This window comes from Danio aesculapii, chromosome 3 (genome assembly GCF_903798145.1).
Source record: "Danio aesculapii chromosome 3, fDanAes4.1, whole genome shotgun sequence".
NCBI classification, from domain to species: Eukaryota; Metazoa; Chordata; class Actinopteri; order Cypriniformes; family Danionidae; genus Danio; species Danio aesculapii.
In genome coordinates this window covers 21,822,700-21,848,078 of record NC_079437.1, presented here as the reverse complement: position 1 = coordinate 21,848,078, position 25,379 = coordinate 21,822,700, and the positions used below count along the sequence as shown (strand labels likewise).

Genomic DNA, 25,379 nt, shown 5'->3' with positions numbered 1-25,379 from the left:
ATAATATCGTTTATCACATTATATTTTGGTGCAATGTATTGTACAACAAAAAATAGATATCATTACAGGCCTACTTAAGAAAATGCATCTAATTTTAAGAATTCTTTTACAGTAAAACAACACAAAAAACAACCAAAACATAAATGGACAATAATCATCATTAATGTGAATTGATTAACAATAAAAAGTCAATAAATGATAATATAATTCTCTAAATGAATGTAATTATGTATTTTTTTCACACTACACTTAAAGTTACACCATCACAGAATAACTGAAGAAAAATGGATAGTTATTTTGAGATTTCAAATATGAGACGATTCAAATCTGCAGAAATGTTGAATGTATCGCAATACATGTTTTGAACAGAAGGGGAGCTGTGTTTACAGTGTGCAAAGACCTTAGCTTATGCCAGAAATCATAGATATGCTGATATTTCTTTTTAAAAACCTAAAATCCCAGCACAGTTACAGTTTTAGTTTGTATTATTATTATTTTGGAATTTGTTTTGAAAAAGCAAGTTAGTTATGACAGAAAATATATCATTTTGCAAAAAAATGAAAGGGCTCTTCACCTTAAATTTGTTTCAAATAATTTTGTTTAAAAAAAAAAGAAATCACGACTAAAACGTGAATCATGAGATTAGTATCGTGAATGGTATCGAATCGGGAGTCAGGTAAATCGTTACATCCATAGATTTTACTGAATAATTCAAGGTTAACTTCGAGATCAATCACTCTACATATAAAATAAGTATGCACAATTAATATCCATTATTAACAAACATGTAAAAAATCTAATTTCAACTGACATAGTACAGAAAATACACACAGTAGCACAGTGTTTCTCAACCACAATCCTGGAGGACCACCAGCACTGCACATTATCCATATCTCCTTAACCAAACACAGCTGATTCAGATCATCAGCTCATTAGCATAGACTGATAGACCTGTAATGGGTATGACAGACAAAGGAGACTTTCAAAACATGCAATGTTGGTGGTCCTCCAGGAACGTGGCTGAGAAACACTGCAGTAGTGTATTGCTAAGATTTTCAAATGACTCTTGTCCATGGCATGCATATGCACACAGATACAAAATCACATAGATACAATGTTGTTTTAAAGGTTTGCTGATGATCAAATATAGAACTCAATATAGAACTCGGTAATCAAAGTCAATTTTGCGCACACATGTACGCACGCATGCATCTTCCATGTTGTTTTCCTGCTTCACTGGTGTTCCAGGTAATGCATAAAAGAGGACATCGGTGAGCTTGTCCCAAAGGGAAGGCACAAAAAAGCCCAAAACATTTTTTGCAGAGGCACTTACCATGTATTAAAAACGAGGTAAGAGCATTGTAACTTGTCAGGATGAAAATAGAAGAGTGAGCGAGAGAGAGGTACCTCCTCATTAAAAATAAAAGAGGGTTGTTGCGTAAGCTGGGTGAGGCTGGGTGAGCAAGAGAGAAGAGGACAGACAGAGTACAACTAGGTGATGCTATTTGGCTAAAAAGCCAAGCAGGACTAATCAATGGAGTGTCTGGAAGAGGGCCAGAGAATGCTTAAGTAGCCAGATTTACCTTTCATCAGATTATATCGTACTCCATGGATTACGCTAATCGCCTGCTGGAAAGACTAGAAATAGCTTCCTCTCGCTCTGTGTCACTGGTGTTAAAGCATGTTGCTTATGTGTGTGTGTATATATGTGTTTGTGCTCATCTACACTTGATCCCCCTATACAGCAGTTAGCTTAAGTTTGTTTATAGGGGCAACTGTTAATCACAATTCCCAGCTCAGTCAGATTTGATTTTGACAATAAGTCAAGAGCACACACAGGGTCGCTGGAACTGTAACTCCCTGTCTAGACTGAATGGGAAAGGTAGATTGTTTCGATTCTAATCAATCAAACAGAGGACAACAACAATGTCTGGTGCTATTTATTAAATCTGAAGATGCTAGTACATGCACATATGCTGATAATTAATATTAAAAGGAATTCAATGATATTGTAGGCAAAATCCTGTGAATGTTATTTATTATTTAAACTTTCTAAGTGCCTTAAGAATATTCACCTTGCATTTCAAGTGTTGTTCATTACAATAGCAAATGCTTGGGAGACTTTTTTCCCTATTAACATTTTCACGTGATAACCTGACCTACTACAGGATAAAATATTGACTTCAAATGATGTAACTATTTATAAGGCTATTGTACATTAACACTGCATAGTAAAGCCTTGGTCACACTGCACTTTTCTCCCCATAAACTTCCATTCATACGCACGTGAATGCGACAGACCAGAAACGCAAGCTTGTGCGACAAGTTTGGCAGTTCGCTGCATTGCAAAATTCAAGCTTAGTGAACTCTGATCTGCGAAAATGCACCATGTGACTGCGTGAGACCAATCAAAGATCGAAACATGACCTCTTTGTACAGACATGTAAAATATGGACCAATCGCTAGCTTTTTAAATTTCTAATCATCTTGTTTAATCCAGCCCCTTTCCGCAGCGTCATACGACAGAATTCTGCATGCTCAAACACTATTGTGACCGCAGCATTAGGCTCCAATAGTTAACATTAGCTAATTTTGCTGAACTCAAGATAAACTACAAAAGCTTTTGTTAATCTTAGCTGGTCTTCATTTCTTAGTTAATGCCCAGTAACTCATTAAAAGTGAGGTTGTAATCTGATTACAAGTTGTAATCTTTACTCTTACACGTTGAAAGAGTTAGTAACTAATACAATTATGTTGTATTTTTATGAAGTAATATAACACAGTAGCTTTAATACATGTGATTATTTCTTACTGTTGATTTGAATCCTGCAACAATTAACATTGAGGCATTATTGTACCTGTTGTATTTTATCGTCCTTTTGCAATTTAATTTGTTTAAAACCATTTGTTTACTCTGAACATTTATATAAAACAAAAGCAATTTACTAAATATTTTTGTTATTAAACTGTACCAGTCAAAGTAACATTTTATCGCAGCTTAGGCCAGCATCTTGATAATACTGTGAAAAAAGCAATTAATCACAATATAAACATTGCATACTGACATATGCCTATTTTACATTTGTTAAAATATACAGTTTTCTGTTTAATTGTATATAATTCATTTATATGAATTCAAAATTCTGTAATAAATTAATGATGTAATCCTGTGTTACCCAACCCTGTTCCTGGAGGCACACCAACAGTACATATTTTGGATGTCTCCCTTATCTGACCCAATAACTTCAGGTTTTAGAGTCTCTTCTACAGTTCTGATGAGTTGATTCAGCAGTGTTTGAGTTGGAAGAGCTTGAAAATGTGTATTGTTGGCGTGCCTTCAGGAACAGGCTTGGGAAACTCTCATATAATCAATAAAAATATCAAGATTTTAATTTTTTGGCTAGCATATTGGCTCCAACAATAATAATAACCACACATATGTAACTACAATCCTTGTTGGTTAGTTTTTACAGTGCTCAGCATATATAAGCACACCCCTCACAAATCTCTCTTTTAAACTCATATTTTTAATAGGAAGCTTTACAATATTATAGTTGTGCATATACATTAGATTAGTCAGTACTGGAGCTTATCTAACAAAATAACTTACAGTAACGGTCCAAAAACTAGTATACTCAAATTAATTTGTTATAGAAAAATATGTTTTTGTGACTAAAATATTATTATAATAAATATATCTGTTTAATAAATTTGTTCTGTTTAAATGCACCTATATTTACCTATATTCACTGAGAAATGGATAAAAAAAATTCACTTTCAAAATGGGGTGTACTCAATTATGCTGAGCACTGTATATGATATCAAAATGCGTGCTTTGTTTTCATCATTGCAAGTTCCTCTATAGATCTAAAAATATCTGTAGACAAAAGCAGTCAACATCTCCATCCTCATTTTTTGTCTCTTTAAACACTTTCGTAGAATCAAAAGTAACCACAGCAGACCACGAGGGAACCAAATGTGCAACAGCTGGCCCACAGGCGGACGTTTATCACAACATGAAATTTAATTTGACATTCTGATCCCCAAAAATAGGCGAAATCCTAAAAACAAGCCATCTTGTTTTCCCCCCTCATCTCTATCAAGCTTATGTATAGAAATAGCTGCCCCATTTCCACCCTAGCAGGGGGTCTTTCCTGGCTTCAAACCTCCTTTCCCCCCGTCTTCCTCGCACTCCTCTACACCTTCGCCTCCTCCTCATCCTCCCCTTCACTCCCAGAAGAGATTAAACACAAGCAGCGACAGAACACAGTCTGCCTGCGAAAAGCGCAGTTATAAATAGCCCTGGATTAATAATGCTCTGGGGGGAGCGGCGGGGGGGATGTGGGGGATGGGGGGCACGCTGCGCTTTTAAAAGTGCGCGGATCTATTTTAAGGATGCTACATTTCCAGGCGGCTCTCAGCGCATCTTCCATTTTGCACTGGCAAAAGAGACATCGGTGATGAATGCGCTTTTCTTTGCAACCACGGCCTTTGACCCGAGAAGCCTCCTGAAAAAACATCGATAGCCTGTCAATAATGTGATAAAAGCTCCACCCTGGGATTGCGAGCAAGGACAGTAAGCAAAAATTAACCAATGAGCTGTGATTTAAACCAGATAGTTATTCGACGACGACTTCCAGAACGAGTTAGCTGAAGCACTGCAATATTTTGGGGATAACTTTGCAGTGCTTAAGTTGATATCTAAGTGGTAAATCCTCAGGGATGTCGTCCCTCATGGCAGAAACAACCTAACGCTCTCCTTTGCTCTCTCTCTCTTTTTTTCTCTCTCCCCAAAGGCTGTCCTTTTGTTTTCAGAGCTGGCTTGAAAGAGAAACTTACAGCTGACACAATTTGCTGACACCATTTCCTGCTTTCATTCCAGCCAGGGGAGCTTTATTTTAGCAGTTAGTCCAAAACCCTGTTGTGCAGAGACAAAGAGAGACGACGACAAAGAGGAATGGGCATAAAGAGGAAGGAAAAGCCCCAATATTCACATCTAAAATTATTTCATGCTACAAATTAGACATAGGTAAGGGCCAGATGGAATCTGCGGACATTTTTTTGCTATTTCTGCTGAGAATTTTGTAAAAAATTTGCAGATTTATGCAGAATGATTTTCAGAGTATCATAACTTAAAAACTTAATATATCAAATAAAACTAATACTTTTTTAATCCAAATAGATCCACTTATTTGGTAAACAAAGCAAGTCTCTCATATAATAATACTCTTAAATAATCTAAAAGACAGAAAATATTACTTTACAAACTGTATTGTAAATAAATCATGTAAACATTTTAATATTGTTATTATAATATCACAATAATATTAGTGAAATTAATTTAAAAACTGAAAAAAATGAAATTTACACTAGTAAATACATACTCAATGATGGGTTAAAAATCTGCAGAAATCTGGATTTTTGCACGCAGATTCTGTGTGCTCAGGATATACAAGTACAGCTCTCACAAATCTCTCCTTTTAATTATTATTTTCTATAGAATAGGATGCTTTACAATATAATATTTGTGCATATACAATAGATAAGGCCTGCAGAATATTTAAAAAATCTAACCCTGCGATTGCTTTTATTCTGCACAATATATTGCGATACGAATAATTTCCACTAAATATCTCTAGTTGGAAAGAATTTGAACTGTTAGATTGATTGTGAGGATTCTGCAGTGGAAGCACATCTCCATAAAATCTAATAAGCAATCTATAAAAACAAACAGAATTCAATCAAATCGATCATTATTAAAGTTACGATGCTTTAAAAATCATTCCACAAATTGTAGGCCTCAAAAACACATGCAAATGATAAATTATAAAACAAACTTGACATTGTAGATCCTGCAATGTGACTATAACAAATGACCAAATTGCGATATCAATGCTGAAACAATATATTGTTCAGGCCTACTTTAGATCAGTCAGTAATAAAGTCAAATCTGGAGCTAATCTAACATAATAATTTAAAATAACGGTCCAAAGATTCGAAGCCCAAATGTATATGCTAGCGAAAATTATTTAAAAAAATTGTAAAGAGCAAAATCAAGAGAAACTAAAATTATACGAAGTTTTGTTATTTGCATTATGCTCCATATTAATCACTGCATAGTTCATTTGGATTTTAAAGGTGTACTAAGCAAATTTTGCCAAAAGATGTTGATATTTGAGAGGATCAAATCAAGCATGCCCATAACAGCACAGTTGACAGTTGTGGCATGGCAAGATTATAAAGAGTGACGTAACTTACTGTATTATTGATATCGCAGCTAATTTTAGGTGTGCCTGTGAGAGCTTAATTTGTATTTTAAACATTAATTTCTCTGTCATGTAAAACACTACTACAAATAACCCTTTTCCCATGCATATTTCAAATTAAATGAATCATAATAAACAATATTTGACTGATGATTTAAACTATAGCTTAAAAATCATTAGCTATATATATATATATATATATATATATATATATATATATATATATATATATATATATATATATATATATATAGATATATATATCTATATATATATATCTATATATATATAGATATATATCTATAAATAGACAGATAGAGACAGACAGACAGACAGACAGACAGACAGACAGACAGACAGACAGACAGACAGACAGACAGACAGACAGACAGACAGACAGACAGACAGACAGACAGACAGACAGACAGACAGACAGACAGACAGACAGACAGATAGATAGATAGATAGATAGATAGATAGATAGATAGATAGATAGATAGATAGATAGATAGATAGATAGATAGATAGATACAAAATAGATTTACAGAGACAGAGAAAAGAGACAAAGTGAGCAATAGAAGCTAAGGACGTTGAAGCAGGACCTCAAGGACAGTCATTAATAAATGTGCCTGCGCTTCCCTCTGTTCCGCAGAAGTGTCTCTGTTGGTAAGCTTTGGGACATAGCAGTGAATCATGGGATGTGTTTCCCCAGCACAGAAACAAACTAGTGGCTGAGAAGGTGCAGGCCAGCGATATATTAAAGCGGAGGCCATACATGCGCGTGCAAACACACACCCGAGGTAAGAGCAAGATTTGAAATATAAACCAAAAATCTTCAGGACAAATGAAAAAAGCTAAATGTATTAGGGCTCCATGGTGGTTTGCCTTCAAATAAAAGCTGTCAGTGGAAACCACACGGCAATGAGCAAATAATCGCTGTAAGAAAAAGTTGCAATCAATCAATTAGGACTTTAGTGCAAGGCTGACATTTTCCGAACCGACAGGGCTGATTACTTCCCCTTAAATGTGCTTCATTTTTATAAATAGTTTGTGGTTTCATATTGACTTTACTGCTCTTTTTTGGGGGGGAGGGGGGGGGGGGTCTTGCATCCACAGCCTCCCTGGAGAAGACATTTATTATTTGCGCTCTACGGGTGCTTTTCTACCATCCCCCTGTTTTAAAGTCTATTTTGCAGAGCCCAGCTTACGTCATGGTTATTTTCTTTAGCAACGGTACACCAGCTACGCTTCAGAAAAACGAGCGGGAGAGATGGAAAGGCAGCGAGAGCGAGAGAGAGAGAGAGAGAGAGAGAGAGAGAGAGAGAGAGAGAGAGAGAGAGAGAGAGAGAGAGAGAGAGCGAAAAAAAGCATGAATATTGCTTTCCAGAAATAGCACATAGCGACGTGCGGTAGGCTGCCCTGTCAAATCGGTTCTGCATCCTCTCCTTGTTAACGGCACATAGATGAACCAGTGCGAGTGAACTAGAAGAGAGAGATAGAGAGATTTAAATAGAGTCAATCAGACTCAACCTATGGTTTGGCGATACTACGACCAAAACTGTGGGAACACAGGGGGAAAAAAAAAAAACAGACATAGAGGAAAATTGGGTGATATTTACATCCTTCGCAAGAGCTTCTTGGCAGCTTAAACTTGAGGTTTGAAGCTGGTAAGGGAGTTACAAATAGGCAGTGTGATTTATGGGCCCCAGGAACCTCCGATGCCTTGGCAGGCCTAAAGGAGGGGTAGCTCCCCTCGCTCTGGGAAAACAAGAAACCAGCAGTTCTTTGGTGGAAGCCCAAAAACAGACAGCTGGTTAAAAAAAGAGAGAGAAAAAGAGGGCTTGTGCGCCACATGATGTTAGTTCATAATGACTCTTGATCCATAAGACATGCAGACAATGACGTCAATTAAAGTGGATAATGACACCGCTGGATGTCAGCAGCATTTATCGGCTAATGCATGTCAATTCGTTCACGTCATGCACGATGAACGGTGCTATTTTCGATTTTAGCGAGAGAACAGAGCTTTTTCTTTTTTTTTATTGTTGTCCTCTTAATTATTTATAGAACTGTTGAGACAAGACAGGAAATCGAATGAGAAAAGGGGGTCTAACAGTATTGCGACATTAAGTCAGTTTGAGTATCAAACGCTGTGTGCGATGTAAATTCCTGTCTGTAAGTGAACATGGTATGGTGATTTGCTGAATTAGAAAATTGGTTGAAAAACCAATAAAAGAATTAACGTACAGCTAATAAAAGTCAATATGATTCGGGGTAGAATTTGTATCATAATAAAAAAAAAATGAAGTGTTTATTAAATTGAACTGTTTCAGTACTCATTCACTACTAAATTACTGAGCAAAAGTAAACAAAGATGCTTAATTACGCATTCAGTGTAGCCAACACTGGTTATTTAATTGAGCATGTCTTGCTGTCTCAGATTCATTTCAACTTCTGCATTTAAAGTTATTTTAGGTTTTAAAAAGTCACTCAAGTTTTTTTTTTTAAAGAGACTGTTTTACTAACACTTATACACACTCTTTATACTATGCATTAACCAATATTCATTTATTAGTTTATTAAATTGAAACAACTGCATATTTTTGATGCATGTCCACTTTTAGACATTAAGGGTGTGTTCGCACTTGTAATTTGTAAAAAAACAAGGACATTGTGGTATGTGCTGATGTATTCAGTGTTCACACTGTCATTTATTAGTCCAAAGCTAAAGGTAAAAATAGAAAACTATGTTGTGGTCTAAACGAGCTTGTCATTTAGCTGTGAATGCGATAATACTTGTCAGTAGAGAATTTATGAAAAGCTCAAAAATGTGTAAAAAAGAGCATTAGCAATTCCTCTGTTTCAGACTTACAAAGGTCTAATGCAAGGAGATGCATTTATAATGCCTGTATTGAACTGCAACATTGCAAAATGACAACCCTGATGACCATACTTGAGCATTCTGTCCTCTTTATGATTCCCATCCTGTGACTTCACATGCTGTGTTTGGATTGTTTAACCATCGTTGATCCATTTTGCATTCATATTTCTGTTGGACTCTACCAGAGTTTATTTATATGGAAATGGCCCATCACTCACCTTTCTTCTACTTGTTTGGTGTGCACCAACGTTCTGATGGCAGCATACACACTTTTCATGTAAAACAAACTAACAAAGCAAATGCACCAGAGATCATTCCTTTAATTCAAACTAAACTTGCCAAGTGTGAACACAACCGGTGCAACCCCTTGTAAATAAACTGACATCTGATCCATTGTCCTTTGTAGGCATCACATGGCACTTGATTCACCAACTCCATTTCCCATCACCCCCCTCCTTCCCCATCAGCCCCAAAACAGTATCCCATTCAACAGTGAAACCTCTACCAATCATACCGTGCGCTGCGTATGCCCAACCGCCATTCCTTAGGGCTCTGGTTCAAATGGGACAGCCTTTCATGAGCAGGAAAAAAAGCAGAGAAGAAGAAGAAGCCGCATGCAAAGCATAAACATTCAGACGATGAAATGTCATCGCTAAGTAGCAGGCTGAGTGCCGGCCACTGTTTACAGGTTCTATAAATGCACCAGCATTGACGTCAAACGCTTGCATGAGAGGAATGTTGTTTTCTGGGTAAACTTCAATGTGTGGTGCGGAATTCATCTCACACCACTTTTTAGAAAGGAGCAGAGAGGGGGTCGCAGGGTGTATTCCAGCAGAAAAAAACTATTTTCTCCCACAAATATAGACATGAAATATATATTAAGTTAGTGATATGGATTTTCAAGTTATTATTGATTGAGTACATTCACTGAACCAATATGATTCCGAGAGAATATTTGGGTATTATTTTCCTCCAAACCAGAACCTTTAGAAACATTCAAACTGTTGATATTAAAATTATTAATTATGAACACTTTTTTTAACTAAAATTTAATGTCAACACTGTGAGACACAATACACTACCTGACAAAAGTCTTGGCATGTATCCCAGTTGTAAGAGCAACAAATAATAACTTTATTTCTAGTTGATCATTTGCAAAAGTAGCAGAAGGTCGATTTTTCAGATGAATCATCTGTTAAACTGCATCCCAATCATCACAAGTACTGCAGAAGACCTGCTGGAACCTGCCTGGAGCCAAGATTCTCACAGAAATCCGTCAAGTTTGATGAAGGAAAAATCATGGTTTGGGGTTACATTCAGTATGGGGTGTGCGAGAGATCTGGATGACAACATCAACAGCCTGAGGTATCAAGACATTTGTGCTGCCCATTACATTACAAACCACAGGAGAGGGCAAATTCTTCAGCAGGATAGCACTCCTTCTCATACTTTAGCCTCCACATCAAAGTTCCTGAAAGCAAAGAAGGTCAAGGTGCTTCAGGATTGGCCAGCCCAATCACCAGACATAAACATTATTGAGCATGTCTGGGGTAAAATGAAGGAGGTGGCATAGAAGATGAATCCAAAGAATCTTGATGAACTCTGGGAGTCCTGCAAGAATGCTTTCTTTGCCATTCCATGTGACTATAAGTTTTTTGAGGCACTGCAGAGATGTATAGATGCAGTCCTCCAACCTCATAATACACGATATTAAGTCTTTTTCCACTGCACCTTGACTTTATATTCTATACTGTATATTATTTCTGTTAAGTGACAAGACTTTTGTCTAAGTAAAATCAGACCTTACTGCCCTAATTAAATAATTAATAATCAAGGTATGATCATATTTTATTTTGGTAAAATAAGCGTAATCTAGAGGCCTTTGCCTCTAGATTGATACCAAATGATCAACTAGAAGTTATCTTTTGTTTTTCCTAAAACTTGGATAGGCGACAAGACTTTCAATGACTCTGGCTTGAGCCGAACACTACTGGGTACAAAACAAAAAAAAATCCACCCCCAACATCCCAAATCCCCACAGCACTTTCGATTCTTCGTACAAAGCCTTTCACATTTCATTTGGGTGACCGACAATTGGAAAAGTCAGATAGGGAACTAGCTCTTTGCTTTGAATATATGAGCCTCTACTCTATAGAGCTCCTGAGGGGTTTGGGCCGTGCGTGTTGAAGAAAGGTTATTCGTTTTCTTATAAAACTATTTCCAGTAAAGGATATTAAAAGATATCAGGAATTTCAAGTCATGGGTCATCTGGCAAGAGGCAAGAGAAACAAAATGGATCTGTATCTCTCTTTGCAACTGCTATTACTTATTAAGACAAAAAGGGAAATGAAGATGAGGAGGTAAACAAAGAAGAGGAAAGTCATTTTTCAATTGCAGAATATGAAATACTGCACATGGCAGGCAGGCGACATACGGAGGGCAACCAAAAATTGGAAACTATTGTTTTCTATGAATGTTCACACATTGCCATCACACAGTGTCCTTTGACAGAGAGCAGGTATCACTTCAGAGGATGCATTCAATTCTTCTACACCACTCAACACTCGACAGGGAGAGAGAGAAATCTTGAAAAAATAAAGAAAGTCAAATTCTTTATATTGTCTATTTATTTTTTCCCTTATCATTCACACTTGAACATACAAAAAGACCAATTAACATTTACTAGAGGTTACTAAAGCCAATTTTAGTTCAGCACACTGTCCAAATACAGTCATTTAAATAAATGACACATTTTACTTCCAACATGAAGTCATACCATCATACTCGCTTATCACAAACGAGGCAGGAAACGATAGCATTTTACATAATTCTATACAATGACAAAGACAGTTATCATTGTACTGTAAGGGTCTTATCATACACCTGGTGCAATGTGGCAAAGGTATTATTTTCATGTCCTGCACCACCTTTTTTAAAAAGCAAATGCAATTGTGAGATCATCGTCATGAAAAGGAGTTGCATTGTTCATACATTATTATCTTGAGGCAACTGAAAAAGACAGCGCCATTGACCAACTAAAAGTTAGTCTTAAGGCAATCATCAATGGTGCAAGTTTTTTATATGCACCTATAGGTGCTTATTACACATATAGGAATGTGTAGCAGCACACAAACATTTTTAAATACGAAAAATTAAAGGATTATAAATGTAAAATAATATCACTATCTCTTCCTATGCCTTCTTTACCTAAGGGGCTTAAATGGAAATTGGCTCACACTGTAGATGGTCTGCTCACACACTTTAACCTCATACACGAACGGATTAATTTCCTCGCTAGCGAATTGTTTTTTCCCCCACTTAAGTCTGTCATGTAAAGATCAATTCCACCATGTCACAGCCCCAACTTGCTCTTAAAGGGAACGGGAGATGAGACTGATTGGTTTAAAGCAAATAATCCTCAAAACACCATAACTCATTAACAGAAAATGGACAACCTTTTAGACAATGCCGAATGTTTTTCTCATCCAGGGTTTCTGCAGGTTTCAGCAAATTAAATTTAAGACTTTAAGACATTTTTATGACCATTGTGAATGAAAATGTAGACTCATACAGGGCTAAACGCTAAGGAGTTTTTCAAATGGCCCAGTTGGAAAAGATTTTTATTTGCCCTATCAAAATTTTTTATAATTGAATACATTTAATAATACAATAATAATAATCAATAAATAAAAAATTTTATATTTTAGTTAATTCTGAGCAAAATATTTCAAATATTGCGTCAAAACAAGCAAGCTCTAGTTGTATACATACACTTTTTTCAACATAACCTTTCTGAAAAAAATTAAAATAAAATGTTTTAAAGGTTTTAAAAACTAAATGTACAGTATGCACAACAGTCTGTCCAGGTCAGCTTCCTCAGCAGTAAATACATTGAGAACTTTTAAACAAATGTTATTGTAAGGAAAAATAATTAAACAATGGTAAATAGAGTTAAAAAGTACATTCTTAAATAAAAAGTTTAAAGTTTTATTACCTATTTATGGATGGGTGTTGGCCAGATTGAGTAGCCATACATGAAGAAAAAGAAAATTAAGACCTGTTTAAAAAAAGATTTAAGACCTACAACCCAATATTTCAGTAAATGTAAGACTTTTTAAGGCCTAAAATTTAGTTTTTTTTTAAATTTAAGACATTTTAAGAATTTTAAAGGCCCCACGGATAACCGGCCCATCTTTACAAATAGCAAAAGCCACAGTGTGCTTTAGACAATGCACTTAGATCTTTAAAATTATACATTATACTTTTAAAAAACCTTTTACACAATTAAGAACACAATTAAATAGACTGTATATACTGTTGTGAACATTTGTTCATTCTCAAAGTTATATCAGGCAAAACATTCCTATCTGGATTTTCTATATTTCCTATCTGGACATTCCCATATCAACAGATATAGCTGGATATCTTTGTTTAAGAGATTTTCTGGATTGTGGGATTTTTACAGTTTAAACAAGGCCTACACAAGAGAAACTATAAAATGAACTAATAAATGAGTTAAAAGGTATTATTCTCATCACAATGTGACCCCCCCCCCCCCCCCCCCCCCCTTAAGTGTTAATGAACGCAAAACTCTCATGACACCTCAATTCATGCAACCTGTTGAGCAGATTATTTCCATAAAATTTGTTTACCTGAAAGAAAACTAATTGGTGTAAAAAACAGAGTGCTTCAACCTAAATTTTGTCTATTGTTGTCTACAAAATCTTCCATAAACATCCTATTTATAACATAATAATACCCTTCAGAAATATCCCTGGGCACCATAACAGGGCTATACTATCCTAAACCCCATAATAGACAATGGTAAAATGAGACCAGCGAGATATTATTAGCTCATGTGTAGGGTACAAACAGAGCAGCTTGGAGAATATACATATTCTATTTCCACTCTGCTGCACAATGTCCTCAATCTGAACCGAATGCTTACAATGTCCGCAATGATCTCCTGATACTAAACCACTGCTGATGTGCATTATGATATTGATTATCTTCCATGCTGGGAATCATCCTAATGTTAACAGTGCGTCCAACTCTCCGATAATATCACAAAGTGTTCAACTGAAATTATTGCTTCATCCTTCCACATCCATTGTAGATATGGCACATTTGTAACCTGTCAAATGAACACCCACTCAAATGCAAAATCAATAAGCACAACAGAAAAAAAAGAGCAGGGAACACCTGATCATTTGATTCATCCACTGAATCAACATGTGAATCACTGTTTGACTGACTTGCGTTGGTTTTCATGTAGGTCGCCTGTCAACCATGACACCAAGTGCACCGCACTTTGAGAATAGATCTCAAAGTAGGTGATGAAAGGTTACAAAGTGGGTGCGGTTAATGCATTCCCATAGTGACCCAATTGCTGTCATTCAAGACACTGGGGTGAGTCCATAGGCGTGTAAACAGGCGTGACGAGACTGGTGCTTATTATAGAACAGGCCATCACTGGGGAGACATACTTGACTGGACATGGTGGGAAACGATAAAGCTAACTTTAGAGGAGCTTATAATTTTGTCGACTCTAAGAATAAAAGCACACATAGTATGCAAATGAAGTTTGAAGATTAAAAAAGCTCTTAAGTTTAACTTACTCTTGGGCTTACAAAATCAAAGTTCACTGTATGTATTTTTAATGAGAATTGCTGGGCTTATTGGTGCATTATTCATTCCAAACGTGTTGAAAATTACACATCAAAAAGTTTTACAGGAAAAAAGGCATGTTTTATTTAGGTGGCTATATTATGCGATTTCATTATTCAGCTTGTTGTCAAAGACAAATCTATATTTAGTAGTATAGCAAGGGCTTTTTTGAAAATTAATAAACAAGATATCACAATAAACAGATAAAACCATTTAATATCTAAAAAAGTCCATGCGGGTATCAGTAGTTTCACATTGACTAAGACTTTTGAATCAAGGGCTTCTCTGCATGACCATCTATTGGCAACATTATCTCATGTTAAATGGGAACATGACCTAGCATGACAAGTCCAGACTGTTTGGCTCAATCCATTAGCTAGTTTTGGCATATAACTAAAACAGCACGTGCAAACCCAAAATGTCACCCAATGAAATTTAGGGCCATATGTTATTTTTTCACAAATCTGTCTGATTTTGTTTACAATAGACATGGGCCGGTATAAGTTTCTGACTGTATGATAACCTTGGATAAAAAGATCACTCTTTCAAGGTATCATGGGGTTTTTGCAGATTTCATCAAGTCAAATTTAAGACTCTTTTTAGACCATAAAGAATGAAATTTTAGACTTATACATACTTATTTTAGACTTATACAGGGTTAAGATTTTTTTTCTAATGGCCAATACTGTTAAACCCAAAAAGTTAAGGTAACTCAAACCATTTGAGTTCAAAATCGAATCCTAATGAGTGCTGTGAGCCTAATCCATTTGAGTAAATGAAGCAATTTGAGCACAGTAAAATTCAATAAATAAAGAGAACTCAAACCAACTGAGTCCTTTAACTCAAGTTAAAAAACCTAATCTATACGAGTACTGTGAACTTACTTCATTTAAGTTGAAGTAATGAGGTATTTAATTAACTCGTTACCTTCAACACTGAGTTCAAAACTCTTTTCAAATGAGTAGAAATAACTTTCAGTCAATTGAGTAAACTACACTCATTTCATTTGATAAAGATGACTGTTGGGTTTTATAGTGCAGAATTATCATGAGGAATCGTTTAAATGTTATTATTCATAACAGCTGTTGTGAACTATCTCTTTGCAATAAAAAACATAAATATAAAAAATAAGGTTTTATTGAGACGTGTTGTTGGTCATTAGATGGATATCGGCCCAAATTGAGTAGCTTTACTTGGACAAAGCAAAATTAAGACCTGTTTAAAACCTACAACACAACATGTCAGTGAATTTAAGACTTTTTAAGGCCTAAAATTTAGGTTTTGAAATTTAGGGTATTTTAAGACTCGGAAACCCTATTACTGCTGTAAAATAATTTCTTTTTAAATGTTAGTAAAAAACAACAATTTTTTCCCCATTTGACACAATAGATTACATTTATATAAACATTTATAATATTTTGGAACAGTAAACATGTCAGGCTACATAATTAAAATAAACCATTGACTTCCACTATCTTCATTAACTTCAAAAACACAGATTTCCTTACAACACATTAAAAAAACTACTTAAAAACCCTTTACATTTACCTTAGAAAATGCTATAACAAAACATTTTTTGTAGTTTAAATACCTTGACTTTTTCAAACCGTGGTAAACCTTGAAACCAGTTATCGTTCCATGCCTAGTTTCCAAATTCCATTTAGTTTTTTCTACTGTACAATAATAAGCCTACATTCATCAAAATTCAAACTATGATGCTTTTGTGTAAATGATGCTAAGTTCTCTCAGATGATACAGTGACATCATCACACATGCTTGATTGTGTCATAAACAAAACCGTGACATTCATTCACACAGCAAACCTAATATTTTAAAGGTCTTTTTGTGATTTACTATTCAAATACACTGGTTCACATCTCAATGTGAGGAGGTGTACAGCCAAAGTTAAATTTGTCATTTAAAGTATGGCAAATTCTTTTGCATTCTGCATTATAATTTTGACTTAAATGGCTAAATTCAATTCCACTGCAGCAATATATACATGTATTTTTCCACAGAAGCTTTGTGGTTTATTCTAAGAACACAAATTGTATCATACGTAAAACATCTTGTAGGTAAGTCAGGGGATCAGGGAACCAACACAATGCATTTATGCTATGTTTCAGCTTTCAAAGGCACTGTTCTTACGCTACGTTTCAGATTTCAGAGGCACTGTTCTTTGCTTGTTCTTGAAGTAGGGCTGTGTGATTTGGGGAAAATATATAATTGCAATTTTTTTAACAGATACTGCGATTTTGATTTGATTCGCGATCTAATTTTGTAGTCAAGCTTCAGCTCAATAATATGTCACAGCTTCTTACTGCTAAAATGAAGTGAGTAAAAATAGGAACTAAAAAGATTTCAACTCCAACTTTTATTAAATTTTATTTTAGAAATATTTAGAATTTTAAACATTCATTTTTTTCTTGAGCAAACGGTAGTGAGTTATGGCGTTGGCTACGCCTGGTGCGTTCCTGATGTTTTTTCATATGGTGTAACAGCTGCAAATAATCCTGAAATTGAATTTTGCTGTTGCTAGCTACTAGACTGAGCATCACTGGCAACATTTTCAGTTGGCTTTTTAGCAAGGCACTCCTCATATGGCCACCTGTGGTGCTTTTTTTAGGTGCTGGTTGTTATATTTCCTCGTGCTGTGGCAACAATTTTGTGACAGCTCTTACAAATTACCTGTTTTTGTTCAGTGTCTGTGACTCTGAAACCAAAATATTCCAATATTACCGACATGAATTCATATCAACGAAAAACTGCATCTGTTAATGCTTCTGAAGCGGCAGACACCATCATCCCATTTGTCCGTGCTTTCCTGTTTGGTTTATTGTGGGCTTTCTGCATAGTTTGGTTGTGCAATTCTGATTAGGCAAAACGAAAGTGTGCTTACTCAGCTGGCTAGTAAGACTGTCACACAATGACAGAAGTCACACATCTGCTCTGGGTGGGGGAAATATATATAATACATATGTATTTCATATCGCAGCCTTAGCTAATCACAACATTTCAAATCACGACTGCAATTCGTTTAATCCCACAGCCCTAGCTTGAAGTGATTGTCACAACACAAACTACTATTAGGATCTAGATTTCCGCAAAGCAGATGAAGCAGACCACAGAACAAATGAGCTTCACTTCTCTAAAACTCTAAAATCGGTTTAATCTTAGCAAGATTTTTTTTTTATACCCTAAAGTCAAAGTTACAGGCCAATCCAAAATGTTATTTCATTTGAAAGTGTCAGGTTTTCAGTCGGATAAAAGCTTGGACAGAGTGCCACCAGTGGGTCATCAAATCTGCAATCCACCTAATCCATAATCAACCAGTGTGATGTTGCAAGGCTTTTTCCATTACATAACCCAGGTATAATTAAATAAAAAGCTCCTCAGGGAGTATCGACTTATAATGATTCGATCCCAGTTCAGCAAGTTTAGAAGATCAGCTCAGCTTATCCGGCAAATTCGCCGTAACTTGCAAAATCTGAAATGTTGGTGAGGGAACTCATTTGGCCTCAATCACGGTGCGCTGACTGATTCTGGACCAGTGTCAGAATGCTTCTTTGTAGAGTTTGCAAATTTAAAAGTGTCTGCTGGAACAAGAATCGCATCAACACATGTCAGACACCTCCCAGTTGCACACTTCACAGAATGTCTTGCAGCTGCTCTACATATAAACAAACTGGGAAGCCAGTGCGGGATGCTCAGACAGATGTCTAGACAAGTATAATAATTGTGGAAACCCCAACGCTACCTATATACTGCATTACATAATCAGAACATGTGCTCTACATGATGTGTTACAGCGTATGTGGATGGGTGTCCTGTTTCCTTTAGGACAATCAGACCTGTCAGCACTCTACTATACAGTAGTGTTGAAGAGTAAACAGCTATGACACATTCTAAAATGCCTAGCATGCTTTGCTAGGGAAGAAGGCTCTGCTTGTTTGACATTTTTTGTCTAGTCCTACAGAAAGCTTGAATTCGTTCTACTCATACTAGAAATTTTTTTTAAAGATTCCAAAGAAACACTAAGGAAATCATTTTAAATTTGCTTGTAGTTTTATTTAACTTAATAAGCTTTTAACTTAAGTCCATAAGGCTCCTTTAGGATTGGTTCCAAATAGAGCTGGAAACTCCAAATGGAAATCATGTATGAATTCCTTTAGGCTTTTGTTTTTTTTTACTAGGGAATTAAATCATAGTGCAGATTACATAATCATGGTACAGATCATGAACATAATTAACAGCCTATTATTACAAGAGGTTGGAAAATGTTTTTTTAAATGTTTTAAATTGTTTAAATGACAAGATTGGACCTCATATTTTAAATATATACAAACTAAGACACTTTGTGAAGTTTACTTATAAACTAATTTCGAGAGAATCATGTGCTTATGATTGCTTGCGGCTGGTCCCGCATTATTCAATTGATGAATTACCAATCAGACGATTCCTAAGGCACTATAAATACCCTAAGTTCCATATCACAGCCATCTTCGTTTTGAAGAATCCCTCCTTCCACCCCTAGTCCACCTTCTTTCCAAGATGGGTGGCTTGTTGGCCTTGTGGTTAGCACTGTTGCCTCGCAGCAAGAACGTCACTGGTTCAAGTCCTTACCAAGCCAGCCGACATTTCTGTACGGAGTTTACACGTTCTCCCCGTGCTCATGTGGGTTTCAACCGGGTTCCCCGGTTTCCTCCCACCGTCCAAAAACATGCAACTTATGTTAATTGACTAATCCTAATCGGCACCATAGACATGCACCTAGTAAGTAGTTATGTCTTAAGAGCAATCACTATCTGTTCATTAGCTACTACAGCAGAAGTCCGGAGCTCAAACTCCCCTCTCGCCCAACAAACGGGAGGGAGCCCCGGGCTCGAGGATCTTATGAGCTCAGGGTTCTCTCCCAGGACAGCATGCCAAACAAGCTTTATAATCAATCATCAGGTAAGTGTGAACTGTTGAAATTATATTTATCATATTTACAAGCTGTTTGCTCCACACTGTTTTACATTATACTTTACTTTTTGCACTTTATAGTGTTTTACAACTCTGGTTTGCACTCTTTGCCATGTGCCCTTAAGTTTAATTGTATTGTTTACAATTCTTTTATTTTTACTTATATTTCTAGATTATATTATATGTGTAATTGTATTTATTGTAATTTTATTTTCAAATTCTACTTTTTGTATTAATATTATATGTTAGGCCCCTAGGGCTTGAGAGTAATGCAATTTCAATTCTCTATATGTCCTGTACATGGTTAAATTGACAATAAAACTGACTTTGACTAATTTTGCCTCCAAAACTCCAAAATAATGTCAACTCAAATTTTTTTCTAATGTTTTTCTAAGAGAATATTTAAAAATAGTAATAAATTTTGCACCTAAATGAGCAGAACTGCCAGTATGACTGTATCACTATAGTAGTTCATAAAATCTAATTTTCTATCGTGAATGGCATTATTTAATCACCCTCAGGTCATTCATGATGTACGTGACTTTTTTTTATCTCAGTAGAACATTAAAGAAAGATTTTCAACTTAAACCATGGTCCTTGGTGATTTATTAAACGCACTTAATGTTTAAAAGGACTTGTAAATATATACAAGCTCAATATAACTAATACCCGTGGCTCCTGATGATGCATTAAGGTCTTACTGAAGTGACCTGAAGGGAAGTGAAATGATCTCTCTGTGCAAAAACTGATAGGCAAAAAGTCACCAACATCTTGCATGATCTAAAGGTAAGTAAATGCACAGTGCATTTTCATTTTGGGGTGAACTATCCCTTTAAAAAAATAAAGAAAGGCCTTAATAAATTTCAGACCAGTACAAAGAGCTCCCTACTTCAAATAAAGAAGTGAATGGGTTGAAAATAACAGCATATCTGTCTATTTAAACAGGTGACAGATAAACAGGCCCGGTGCGAGGCTAACGCAGCGCTCGCACACCCACACACTGTTATAGTCATTCCTCGGTGTTGATTCAAGTGCAGGTGAGAGATGGCCGAACCGACGGGAATGTTGACGTCACTTCTGACAAGGTCGAGACACAAGTTTGCTCTGCCAACATAAGGCAGAGAGTCTCTCAAAGTTTGAGGAACAAAATTAAATTATTTTACTCAATCCAAAAAACAAGAGAACAAGTTCAAAGTCACTGTGGTCATTCGCAACTGCCACAACACATTTGCATGTAATCCCAGGTTAAATACTCTCAAAACCACATGGCTGACAATATTAACTTAACAACCTTAACGTAATACCCTTAACAGATTAACTGGCCAAAGAGAATGCAATGATAAAATGGCCAAAAAAAAGGCACACTGCATAAAGAAAAAGAAGCCATCTTTGTTTAGTGATTAGTTTAGTGATGCCCATTCAAGATTTGCAACCATGACCCTCGTGGTTTTACCCAAACAGAGTTTGACCTAGACAAAACAAAGTCAAGATGTAGCCACAGCACAACTGTTGTTCTATCAAAAAAACATCAACAACCTTTGAATTTAAAGTCTCAACGCAAGCACGCCTGTACCTCCCACCCCAAAACAATACACTTCTCTTCATGCATGCTTGCACTTGTGTATCTGATGTCTCTCTCCCAGATAACTCACCGGTGCTAGGCATGCTGGTGCTTCTGGACTGAGGAAGCAGCTCCACGGGTCGCTCTCTGCTGGACGTGCTGTCTGAAGAAAAGCAGGATTCTGTCTCATAGATCGTCTGCAACATTGCGCACAGTCCCGGTACGGTTGGCTTCAAAAGCATGCCAGTCTCAAAATATCACCACACAGTTCATGCAAAAACAAAATGAAATCGACATGAAAGAGGAGATGGCTACCCAACTCTCGGTTTCAAAAAATATGTATTAAAAATGCAAAGACATTGAAAGGATGAAGGGGGAAACGCTATGCATGTCTTCTTATCGAAAGGTACATGCATGCAAAAAAATCAACAACTGCTTCGCCCGTTAGTTCCATGATTCAAAAATGTAAAGAATCAATGCTGTAGACGAATCCTTATAACGTGCACTCAGTCCATCAGCTGTACGGCTGCACAGATGAGTCTATTCATAAACCACATCACCTTCTTGTCTAATCATATACGTCAAAAACAAACTGCTAATTCACGCTGACAAGTCCGAGAGTGGCTCCCATCCAAGTTCTCCGGTCTGAGCGTGTCTGTATCCTGCAATCATCTGAAGTTATGCATGTGGAATCAGCGAGCGACTCCAAGAGAGCATGACAAAACACGGCGGAGCTTGAAAACAACAGAACGGGATCACAATGTAGACCACTGACAGACTTCTGCCAGCCGATGCCTCTGTTCCTTCCTTCCCTTCGCCTCTTGGTACGTTCAGACAGTCCCTGGTACAGAAAAGCAAACCTCTGTCTCCTGATGAATGGGCTTAAAATGAGCCTACCAACGTTGTTCCGTTTAGTGCGAATGCGTTGCTTTCATGCAATTGTTTGAACCGAATTTCTGCTTCTTCACCCGCTGTGCAAAGCGAACGGGAGAGCAGAGGTGTAGAGACGTGGAGTTTACAAACAGACTGGAGCTGCTTCAGGCTGCTGGAAATAGCTGCCGAGCGACAGGGGAGGGGCGGGACTTAGCTATAAATAGATTCGGGAGCTGAGAGCTTGCTTGGAGAGAGAGAGAGCGAGAGAATGAAAGAGCAAGAGAAAGAATTTTTTTTCATTCTTTTAAATTCATTTTATTCATGATCTTTTAAATAATCATATTAGTCTTTTTTTGTGCATGTATTTATCCATCCAATTTCTAATTGTTTTATGTATGTATTATGTAATCACTATACTAGATTATTCATTGTTTATATAACGTGCAATGCTTTGGCAATGCAAGACAATCATGCCAATAATGCTCAATTGAATATGAGAGAGAGAGAGCATGATTATACATTCACACACACACATATATATACATACACATATACATATATATACATATACATATATATATATATACATATACATACATATATATATATATATATATACATATATATATATATATATATATATATATATATATATATATATACATATATATATATATATATATACATATATATATATATATATATATATACATATATATATATATATATATATACATATATATATATATATATATATATATACATATATATATATATATATATACATATATATATATATATATATATATATATATATATATATATATATATATATATATATATACATATATATATATATATATATATACATATATATATATATATACATATATATATATATATATACATATATATATATATATATATATATATATATATATATACATATATATATATATATATATACATATATATATATATATATATACATATATATATATATATATATATATATATATATATATATATATATATATATTAGGGGTGTAAAATTTGTATGGATCACAACCCACGGTTCGGAACACATATGGCTCATGGAGTTATACCTTTTTTACTGGTAGATTAATCTTAAATTTGATCACAGAGGGATCATTCAGATCACATGTATAAAAGCATTTTCAAACAATAAAAAGTTACAAACAATCAAATAACAAAGGAGTACTGGGATAACAGTTTATAGTTTAGATCAAACAACTGATGTTTATGGTTAGGTTAAAATCACCGCCATATGCATTTAACGACACTCAAAAATCAAAGTAGTTGACAACAATAACATTATTTACCCAGTAGGTGACAATCAGCCATCAAAAATTTGCCACTGAATAATTCTTCAAAAGTAACACATTTAGAAATGAAACATGAAGTTTTATGAGTGAAAAACTAAATCATTTACTGAAAATGAGACTAAACATAAATATGAATTGTATATATATATATGAATAGTATAATAATGTTTATTCTATAATAATGTTTATCCTATATATAAACTGTAAAAAGAGTTTATTCTGATTTATTTTTAATTAATTATTATTATTTTTTTATTTACTGTTTTTTTTTTATATATATGTATGTTATTTTTAATGTAAATGCTTTTGCTTTTAAAGCCATCATGGCTTATCGTGCCAATAAAGCAAATACTGAATTGAACTGTATATATTTATATATTATCTAATACAGTATTAGTGTAAATTGTGGATCACAAATCTCACGGTTCGGATCACAATATTTTTTTTTTTTCAAGGATCGGACCATTTTTCGGAGGAGACAGGAGGAGACAAATGTCATTTGCTTTCCATGTATTACAAAAACATATTTAAAAATTTAAAATAAAATGAAGAAATAATCAGCTGAATAAAAATAAATTGCTAAATATTCAGTCCTGTAAAAAATTCACTGTTACTACTACTGTTGCTGATAACGCTAAATGTAGAAATCTAACATTATAATTTGTACAATTCATATTTATTTTTAGTCTCGTTTTCAATAAATGATTCAGTTATTCACTCATAAAACTTCATGTTTCATTGATAGAAGTGTCATTTTTGAAGAATTATTCAGTGGCATTGGTTAAATAATGTAATTGCTGCCGACAACTTTAATTTTTGAGGGTCAAGTTAAATGCATATGGCGGTGATTTTAATCTCTACCATAAACATCAGTGGTTTTATCTAAACTATAAACTGTTATCCCAGTACTTCTTTGTTATTTGACTGTTTGTAACTTTGTAACTAACTCAAAACACTAAAGACTGAATCTCTTTCTTGATTTTTGCATTTTCAAACAGATTTGAAAGCAGCGATTTGAAGCATTAATAAACATATGCAAATCACCATCATTTATAATTTATGTTGCGTGGGTGTTGCGATCCCGATCTTTTAATGATTAATCGTGCAGCTTACACTGAATCACTGTAACAAGTAGTGACAAAAAAACACCTTTAACAACCCACAAATTAATAACCAACTCCTTCTAAGAAACCCACCACCACATCCTGAATAACCTACCGCAACGTCTTCCGTCAACATTATATTTGACAGAACGCCTAAATGCTTTCACACTTGTGATTTGAATGACGTGAGAGGTGATCTCTCTGCGATCATTGCACATTTAGAATTAATCTGGTAAAGTAAAAAAATTATTAATCTACGGGTCATGTGTGTCCGTACGAATCACGAATAAAATATGATCTGTTACATCCCTATCTTTTATCTCATTTATTTTTTTCCATTACCTTTTTAATAATCATTTCAGTCTTTATCTTTTTTAAATAAAACTCTAATTGTTTTATGTACATGTAATCACTATACAATTGTATTCATTGCTTATGTAATGTGCAATGCTTTGGCAATACTTGACAATTATTTATTCTCAATAAAGCTTATTTGAATATGAGAGCTTGTATGTGTGTGTGAGAGAGAGAGAAAGAGAGGAGAGAGAGAGAGAGAGAGAGAGAGAGAGATAGAAGGTGGAAGACAAGAGATGGTTGATTGTTAATCATGTAACTAGAGGAGCCAAAAACAATAATATGAGCCAGAAATTAGACAAAAGACCATGACAGGACTGGGGGAGTGAAACCAAACACAGTTTAACTTGATAATGCACGCTA

At 35.2% G+C, this 25,379-nt stretch overlaps 1 protein-coding gene across 3 annotated transcripts in view; it reads right to left on the bottom strand.

The window, feature by feature from the left end:
• hdac5 (histone deacetylase 5) overlaps positions 1–25,379 on the bottom strand; it is a 125,733-nt gene that overhangs the window by 58,057 nt on the left and 42,297 nt on the right. The window contains exon 1 of one of the 3 annotated variants that reach the window (XM_056453368.1): positions 21,432–22,375. The exons of 1 other annotated variant lie outside the window; for it this stretch is intronic. In XM_056453368.1, the coding sequence (XP_056309343.1) occupies positions 21,432–21,582 (151 nt within the window). In that variant the 5' untranslated portion in view covers positions 21,583–22,375. Of the gene's footprint in view, positions 1–21,431; positions 22,376–25,379 lie in introns of those variants that run through there. One more of the 3 variants, XM_056453367.1, reaches the window with a different exon arrangement.